General features: G+C 45.5%; 1 protein-coding gene across 1 annotated transcript; it reads left to right on the top strand.

The window, feature by feature from the left end:
• Nucleotides 1–2,562: 2,562 nt before the first annotated feature.
• RXFP4 (relaxin family peptide/INSL5 receptor 4) lies at nucleotides 2,563–8,451 on the top strand. The gene has a single exon (XM_072114690.1). It carries the CDS (start codon nucleotides 2,937–2,939, stop codon nucleotides 4,143–4,145), a length of 1,209 nt encoding a protein of 402 aa, XP_071970791.1. The 5' UTR covers nucleotides 2,563–2,936; the 3' UTR covers nucleotides 4,146–8,451.
• Nucleotides 8,452–9,962: the final 1,511 nt, after the last annotated feature.

The following is a 9,962-nucleotide window of genomic DNA, read 5'->3' as shown; positions in this document are numbered from 1 at the left end:
ATGAAAACTGTGACAGAGAAGGGAGTATAAATCACAAATTACATTTCTGTGTTGGCACTTTGTGATAAATAAGCGGGTCTTTGTTGAAGTTTGGGCACTCGGTCTCTAAAAGGTTCGCCATCACTGGCATAGGCTAAAGGAACCTGTCACCAGCTAAAAATGACATACCAGGTGACAGGTTCGCTTGAAGCGCCTACAGAAGATGATATATCTCTATTAACTAGAGATAAGTCCGATGAGGTGTCTCTTGTGTCCCTGCGCTGTTGGGGGAGCGATACACCCCAGGTTCATTGTATGGCTGGCATAACTACAGCACATGCACAGAAAGCCACGGTACAGTACGGAGCGAAGTATAAAGTTTTTGATTTTAATAACAGCCACGGAGGGACTTAACCCGATTTGGGACTCTGAACCGCCTGTCCATAAGGACCTGTGGATGGTTTAGTGTCCTATACTGCAGGACCTATAGAAGTAGACGTATAGGGGATTATACACGTATCCTCTGCTCCTTCCAGGTTAATATAACAGCCAGTGCTGGAGCTGCGGGGGGTCCGGAGGGGGGGGGGGGGGACCGGTTACCTTGACTCATGGAAGGAGAAAATGATCATTATGAGCAGCTGATTAACTCTCACCTATGCAATGTATGCGCCTCACGTCCCGCTATACGCCGCCCGCTGCACCTACACAGTTAATGGGTGAATCATGGGAGTAATGTGCTGCAGAAAAACAACAACCTGATCCCCGCAAATCCCTACTGCTCAGAGTAATAGGAAATAAATTGCAATTGACGAACATCCATGACACCTATATGTGCCGTGCGGGGGGAGGCGGTTATATATAGACACGAGGGGTCACGTTCCCCTGACTACACCGCGCTGTACATCACATGGACCGCAGGAATTACTCCACGCGTACTGCAGAGCATTGCACTGTCCCCAACACCTCCTGACAGATACATAGTGATATATGCTGCAGATTATTACACAACTGTCCTATCTAATGGTCTGCAGAACATCGCTCCTCTACCTCCTGACTGACCCTTAGTGATTTATCCTGCAGATTATTACACCTCTGACCTCTATAGAGAGCTGCAGGCCATCCTTTACCTCCTGATGCATAATGATATATCCTGCAGATTATTACACCTCTGACCTCTATAGAGAGAGGCAGAACATCATTTACCTCCTGATGGACCCATAGTGATATATCCTGCAGATTATTACACCTCTGACCTCTTTTAAGAGCTGCAGGACATGTTTTACCTCCTGACTGACGCTTGATGATATATCCTGCAGATTATTACACAACTGTCCTATCTAATGGTCTGCAGAACATCGCTCCTCTACCTCCTGACTGACCCTTAGTGATTTATCCTGCAGATTATTACACCTCTGACCTATTTTGAGAGCTGCAGGACATGTTTTACCTCCTGACTGACCCATAGTGATATATTCTGCAGATTATTACACCTCTGACCTCTATATAGATCTGCAGAACATCCTTTACCTCCTGAGGGACTAGTAGTGATATATCCTGCAGATTATTACACAATTGACCTATCTAAAGGTCTGCAGAACATCGCTCCTCTACCTCCTGAATGACCCATAGTGATATACCCTGCAGATTATCACACCCCTGACCTCTATATAGATCTGCAGAACATCTTTTACCTCCTGACTGATGCATGATGATATATCCTGCAGATTATTACACCTCTGACCTCTACAGAGAGCTGCAGGCCATCCTTTTACCTCCTGACTGACCCATAGTGATATTTACTGCAGATTATTACACCTTTGACCTCTGTATAGATCTACAGAACATCTTTTACCTCCATGATGATGTATCCTGCAGATTATCACACCACATATTACATATCACTCCCCCCGCCCCAGCTGATACATAATGAAATGAGTTTGCAGATTATTACACCACTGACCTCTCCAGGTCAGCAGAGCATCGCTCCTCTAACTTCTGACAGATACACAGTGATATCTCCTGCAGATTATTATATCACTGACATATATATATGGTCCTGCAGAGCATCGCTCCTCTATCTCCTGGCCGATACACAGAAATATATGCTGCAGACTATTGCTCCACTGACCTCATTAGACATTTGCAGAGCGTTGAGTTTTTGGTAAAATTTTAGTTTACCATATTTTTATGCCTTTCACTGTTCTTGTGGCATCGCTGTAACCTGCAGATGATTGCACCTCTGACCTTTATAGTATTCTGCAGCACATCACTCGTCTACCTCCTGCTAAATAGCGACATATCCTGCAGAGTATTGCACACTGACCCCTACACAGACCTGCAGAATGAAATCTATAAACAAATTGCCATTTGGCGTGTTCATTTTACGGAAAATCTCTCCTACAGGGGTGCGCAGCGTCCTGGATTTGCGTCCCCTTTAACCCTTCCATGGCCGCATTACACTCCGCACACAGGGAAGCGTTTCCTTGCTGGGGTTTATTGCAGAGACTTTACAACACACGGTCATAAATCTGTATTTTTCTCTCTCCGCGCAGAACGTTGGCTCGTCCTTGTCTCATCTTCAGATCCTGCTCTGTTTGTTCTTCATAACACAAGGCTACATATATGTGAGCAAACGGAGCGCAGAGTGATAGCCCAGCCTCTCCGAGAGAACAACCCCCAGCACTGAGTGATAGACAAGTCACAAGCAAGAAGCTGGGACTGTCACACACTGTGCGCTCCCAGACACTGCCACAGTCCAGCTGCTTCTAGGAATAGGCAGAAACAAATCACGGCAGGCGCAGGATGGTGACCCCGGAGCAGACCAGGAGCTAGAACCAACCAGAAATGGTCCTACTCGAAGAGAGCTGGTGACTGCGGAGACTCGAGGCAGAGTATGTCCCAACAACAACTCCTTTGACTACTTTCCACCCCCTGGCCAGGTCTAGAAGTTGGAACAAATGGATCTGAATTTGACTTCACACCTGGTTCCTGTGAACACCACCGAAGAGGCTCCAGGTCTCAGCGTAGACGACGATGCCACCATACCCACGTATGGGCTGGTGAGTTTCCGTATTCTTATCTCTACCATGTACTCTCTGGTGTGTGCGGTGGGACTGCTGGGCAACTTCTTTGTCATGTATCTAATACGGGCAAAGAGAGCCACTGGTCTCACAGCCATAGACATCTTCGTCTTCTGCCTGGCCTTAAGTGATTTCCAGTTTGCTTTTACCTTGCCCTTTTGGGCTGTGGATGCCATCATGGATTTCAGCTGGCCATTTGGACACCCGATGTGTAAAATCGTCTTGACTATGACTGTCCTGAATGTTTACAACAATGTTTTCCTACTGACTGCCATGGCGGTGACCAGATATTGGTCGGTGGCTTCGGCGCTGAGTCTTCGGTGTCGAGTGTCCGCCTACATCGCAAAATGGATCAGCTTCGCTCTTTGGTTACTTTCCCTGGTGGCCACCATCCCGACCACAGTTTTTGCCAGTACCAACAAAGTTCTGGGGGACGAGCTTTGTCTTCTCAAGTTTCCTGGGAACAAGTGGCTGGCCACCTACCATCTTCAGCGGGTCATCATCGCTTTTGTCATCCCACTGGTGGTGATATCTTCATCTTACATTATGCTCTTGAACTTCTTGAGACAACACAAGGTCAATTCCAACAACCAACACCGGCAAAGTAGAATTACCAATTCCATCCAACTGGTGATCATTGTCTTCTTTGTTTGCTGGTTTCCCAACCATGCTGGCATCTTCTGGGGAATCCTCATGAAGTATGAAGTAGTACAGTGGAGCGATGCCTATTACTACTTCCATACCTATGTCTACCCAATCACCCTCTGCCTTGCACATAGTAACAGCTGCCTCAACCCTGTTATCTACTGTCTCATGAGGAAGGAGTTTCGGATATCACTTAAAGCTTTGTTTTGGGAGGTTACAAGCATGGCTGGGTCCTACTTGCCCACTGGCAAGGACAAGCAAAGCAACCCAGATCAGGAAACGTCTATTCCCTTGTATCGGAAATCCAGCTATCCTCAAACCACTAGTAAGGACTACGCAGTAGCTACCATGTCCACCATAACCCTACTTCCAGAAGTGACCACCAAAGACCAAAGTCAACACAAAGCCGAGCCTAATGGTCAGGAGACCTCTATAGATTAGCCCAGTGACCTACAGATTGCAGGTAAAATGACTTTCCTCCCACGCATACAATTATTAACAAGTGGTGTTCATGTCAGCGACAAAAGCTGGTGAGGGCGACGTGGGCGAACTCCTGTTTCCATTTAGCCTTTCGTGAGAAACACATGGATGGCGGTGCGGTGGCCGCAATCGATTCTGTTTAGTCTCTGAGACTACAAGACACTTCAAAGTGTGTCAATGACTCCCGAGCAGTAATCCGCACTTAAACACGTCAATACCAGCGATTTGCCTAATGAACCAGAACAGCGTCTCGTTCTTAGTAAACAAAGACCTGCTGAATGGCCCTTAATGTATAATTGAGCCGCTTGCCGTGGTCCTGCATAGCCTGAGAAGTCATCCGCACAACCACGCAAAACAGTTATCCGTGCAGAAACTTTGCTGGACACGTATCGATCCTACGCTGCCGGGCAAGAAAACAGTGTTGGAACAAACTGGGGGGGGGGTGTCATGGACGTCATTGTATGTTATGGTGGAGTATGTCACATGATGGTTTATGATGGAGCAGGGTGAGATAATAGCCGGCTCTTACATGTTGTGTGACCACATCTGGGCCAATAAAGAAACTTTAGGTCGCCTGTTACAACAGGTCATCAACGGATCTGAGAACAATGGACATCATGTATTATCTGTCCCCGGGGGGCACATTAGTTTTTCATTTTCATTCCTCTTCTCCCAAGGCAAGGAGATAACAAGAATCTTATCGATCGCTGAGACGAGTGATTCTCACGCTGTGATCTGTTATTAGCGCATCCCGGAGACCTGGTTATTGGACTTCTTGTCCTTACATTCTATAAATTGGATTGTACAGTGTGGATATTGGATGGTCTGAAGACTATTGTGCCGTGTCTGTCTCACTGCCCTTCCCTTGTGTATACATAATTTTTTTTGTAGAAAAAGATTTGGTATTTAGTGTAAAAGCTGCCGGAAAATCCCAACAAAATAATCCGTGAGATTCTCGTTTCTTGTCTAATTTGTCCTCGGAAGTAAATCTACAGATAAGATAAGTTTTAGGCTCCCCCTGGAACAAGAACAATTTGCTTTTTGCAGTCATTTCCTTAGGGGAGGTTTCTCTTCTGTTACATATTGATGTTACGTGAGATTCCAGTGTGAATGTATAACAGGATAGAAGAATTGGTTGGATGTAATTTGGTTCTAGAATCTTGGGGGGGTTTGGGGTTTTATGACATCTGAAAGGCTTCACGGTTCTTGCTCCGCTGTCGGAAAGGTGAATTGTAAATTGTGCCATTTTATACAGCTCTGAAATACATCCATGACATACACAGTGACATCTTCCTCCCCCAGTAGAGTCGTCTTCTGACATGGTTACACTTATCATCCCGTCTTCTCATAGCTGATAGGTCACTCTCATCCCCTGATCAATACCTGGATTACGACTCCTATCTTCTCCATGTATCTGCTTCCTCTTTGTGAAAGGAAACATTGTAACTTACCTGCAGATACACCAGAGTCTTAAGATGTTTCGTTCAGTGGCAGCAAGAAGAGATCTTGGAAATGTGAAAGCAATTGTACAAGGTATAACAGAACGATGTAGAAATCACCTACTTACTGAAGACATTGTGGTATTGTGGATGTGATGTGAAGGAATCTGTGCACAGATCCGACACTCAACACAGAAACTGAGCGGATTTTATTATAGTCGATGTTTCTGTAATAAGTCTGCCCCATCCCCGAAACATCCCAATTCCCTGACAGCGACTACATCCGCCCCCCACAATCTCTCTAGTCGCCATACAGGATATTTAATGATTCCTTTGGCTCAGGATGATTCTAGTTTGTTCTATTAGGCCAGTGATGGCAAACCTTTTAGAGACCGAGTGCCCAAACTACAACAAAGACCCGCTTATTTATTGCAAAGTGCCAACACAGAAATGTAATTTGTGATTTATACTCCCTTGTCTATCACAGCTTTCATTGATACCAGTGCTCTGAGGACACCAATAAGGCATAAAATAGTCCCAGGTAGAGCTGTCACTTTACAATAGCTCTGTGCACAGCAAGTCCTGGGCTGTCTGGGACTGCAGGAAGATACCTGGAGTCATCTCTGGTGATGGCCCGAGTGCCCACAGAAAGGGCTCTGAGTGCCACCTCTGGCACCAGTGCCATAGGTTAGCCACCACTGTATTAGGGCAATGGGCAGAAATATCATAGACGTGCTGTACAAATCTCCTGATCCTGTCTGATGATAATGGCGTATACCGAGGCTGAGGTCACACGTTCCGGTTGCGTTTTGAAACACAATTCAATTGGAACACAAGGGGGGTGTCCTGACTGTATATGTGGTACAGCCGAAATCCATGCAGCTGATAAGGAGCACCCGGTGTATTGTATGGGTTACATACTAAACACATGATAATCATTCCAGATCACAATCCGCGCAACTTGTGTTCTGATTGAATTGCGATTCATAACTCAGTCGGAACGTTATTACATAAATGTTTTTGCCTCGGTTATTGTGAGTTAAAACTGGGAGACCATACAGACACAAGGCATAAGGGAAACACTTGCACTTTACTGTGTGCTTGACCGCACAAGATTTCCGCTCACTATAACTGATGCAAAAACTGATAAAATAATGGAGAATCCTGTGCCTCCATTTTCTGCCAGGTTTTGTTGGCTCGTGGTGCAGTCACACGTGGCGCTTACATTGTGTTTTGAAACACTTTTGTAATGCAATGGCAATGCCTTATGTTAAACTGTTAATATTCGTTAACATTTTGTAAATGTTATGTAAACACAACGTTAACACAACACAATTAGGCAAATCTCCAGCTGTTGAATTGTGTTTCCAAACACAATCTAAACACCACAAGTGAACGCAGCCTCAAAGCAGAATTTGGACCTGTTTGGATTAGCGAGTCTTTCCTTTAGTGCCTGCCGGGCAGTGATAGTGGACCAGGGGGATGACTATGGGGATTCGTACTATATGTATCTGTTAAGCTAAGGCTGAATTCACACTACCCTTCTTTACCTCCATTAATAAAGTGAAGAATGGAGGATTCAGGACAGTGCAATTATACATCAGCACTGAAATGTTCCGGTAATCTCATGACTGATGTGTTATTTATGTCATCTCCTCCGCTGGATTTGGATACTGCACATAAAAGAATAAAAAATAAGAAATGCATCTACTAGTAAGGCTGCGTTCACACTGCCGTTTACACCTCCTTTCTGTAAGTAAAGAACGGAAAGAATGGAAGTTTAACAAATCGGTTTAAAGAATAAAGGAATAACAGAGGCATAATGTATCACTTATGTCATCCTTTATGGTGAGTTTCGCACTGATCCGTTATCCAAACAGAGGAAAAGTCCTGCAGCCTCCGTCATTCTTTCCATCCAAAACCCCATGGATAATGGATCCCTGCCTAAACGGAACATAAGGGATGACACAAAATTTACATTGATGTCAGTGGGATTTTTAAGTGATACATTATACCTCTGTTATTCCTCCAACCTTTACTTTATATTTATCAGATGTATGTAATGAGGTGTAAACTGCAGTGTGAACGGAGCCTTAATAGTGGATGCATTTTTATACTTTTAGGTGCAGTATCCAAATCCATTTCTGTCTTAGCGGAGGAGAGGACATAAATAACGCGGCAGTCATGAGATTACCGGAACATTTCAGTGCTGATTGTATAATTGCACAGATCCCGGATCAGATGGTTCTCCTCTATCCTGCGGATTGGGAATAACATACAATCTTTCTACCTCCCCTTTAAGAATCGTGTTCAAGTGAAAACTGTAAATTCGCTGTTTTCTAACAATAAATTATGTTGCAATGTTTCATAGTCATAAATCCGGATGCCGTCATCAGAGATGCCACACATCGGCACTCCTGCCTCACTCCACTCATAAAAAGCAGCAATATACATAATATACACGGCACCCAGCTCTCCCAGGAGCAGATATACACATTGTATGGGGGTTAGGGGATTTTATGGCTGGTGGAGCGCGGCCTGACCCCGGAGCACAATCCTGTGTACAGTACGGGCTTAATGTGAATATTCTTGTTACTAGTCACGACGTGGGATGTACTGTCCGGTTATTGTAGATGCCGAGTATTTTTGTATAATGTTCCATGTATTGGTGGTGAGCTGTGTACTATAGTATATATATATATGTACAGTGTATAGGATTATACAGTATGTGCCCACTCTTGCCATAACACCTTGGACTGATGGAGCTGATGGAGATGTATCGCAGCAAAGAAGAGGAACCGGTGATTAAAAACATGTCATAAACTCAACCGAGTCTGATTGTCCTTTATACAAGAATTGTAACATCATGTTCTGCGTGTCGCGGCGCCGTACACGGTCATATATACTGTAATATAATGGCGCCTGGCAGCACTGGGGTATATGAGGAGCAAGCAAAGAGGATAAAGGGCATCTACCATCAGGATGAAGGACTGTATGCACATGAGCTTAAAGGGCTCCAGGCTCCATAGGTATTAATAGAGCCTGGAGCCCCTTGAGCTCATTTGCATACAGTCCTTCATCCTGATGGTAGATGCCCTTTAAATGAACAAATTGTGGTGACGATGGGTCTAGAACTAGCAGAGAACTAGTGGTGGTTCTGGTAGGTACTGCCCGGGCCGCGTTAAGTTTTGCATAGCGTCTGCAGAACTTGGATCCCCAGTCGTTGTATTAATTCATTCCCTTAACAAGGGCGGATAAAGACTGCCATGTGGACCCTGAATACTATAGACCCACTGACGAGAAGGTACTCGCTGTATCCGCCATAGAGGTGTATAGGTCAGTTGGCGCATGCGTGACTGGCCGCTCTGTTCATCTGGGATACAACATCAGTATAATGGACCCCTGTTCTCATGAGCTGCAGGGGTCCCAGCACTGAGACCCCCACCAATCAACAAGGTTGTCAGTGCATAGTCACTGGACAACCCCTTTAAGGTTACACCTTTGATTCCACTCCAGCTCCTGCCAGAGGGGGGCGCACTCCAGCCTGTCACTGCCCCTGCCGTACAATCCTTCATCTTGGTGGTAAATGTCCTTTAAATATATAATGATTTATGGGGGCGGGGAAATGCAATCCTAAATGCAAATCATACCCCAACCACCTGGGGGCGCCATTGCAGCCATTAGTGCCTGGATAATCCCTCTATTCACTGCTATCTGTATTCTCAGGACATACAAATAAATTCTAAGATGGAGGATTGTCTTAGGGGACACTATTACACCCCGTGTTTTCACCTCCCTGCAGAAAGGTTCCCCGTGTGACCTCGCTGCCAAAAGTGTCCTGAGGAGAGAGAATTAGAGGTCGGTGGAGAGTGGAGGCTCATTGATAGGAAGGTGTCAGGACACACAGGACTTCACCTCCCTCCACAGTAGTGACATCACTTCTCCTCATAGATCACAGCGATGACATCACACAACGATGACATCATCTGCCGTCTTCTTTCTGGTCGGAGTTCCTGGATGTTTCCTCTGTTCCTTCCTCTGTATAATAATATTGTCCGTTCCGCACTGGAGTATAAACCCTACAGCGTCCAGACAAGGACTCCAGATGGAGAAGCCACGGACGGAAGGAGCCGGGTGTGTGATAATGGAGTTATGAGGAATCTGCTTCCATCCAGAGCAAAGCTTGGGTATCTCCAACGCACTCCCCGGAATAATGACAATTATGAATGGGAGATGTAGCGTCTCCTCCCGGGAAATGGCCATTACCCGGCCGTAATCTTCAGGGCATCTGTCACCAGGAATTTATCATGCACGTGCAGCAATGCAGAAAGGGCCGCGG

Source organism: Engystomops pustulosus, chromosome 7 (genome assembly GCF_040894005.1).
Source record: "Engystomops pustulosus chromosome 7, aEngPut4.maternal, whole genome shotgun sequence".
In the NCBI taxonomy this organism is placed as follows: Eukaryota; Metazoa; Chordata; class Amphibia; order Anura; family Leptodactylidae; genus Engystomops; species Engystomops pustulosus.
This window is presented reverse-complemented; position numbering and strand designations above follow the sequence as displayed.

Excerpts from the sequence above, each read along its gene's own strand:
- RXFP4 (XM_072114690.1), top strand. The coding sequence starts at position 2,937 with ATGGATCTGAATTTGACTTCACACCTGGTTCCTGTGAACACCACCGAA.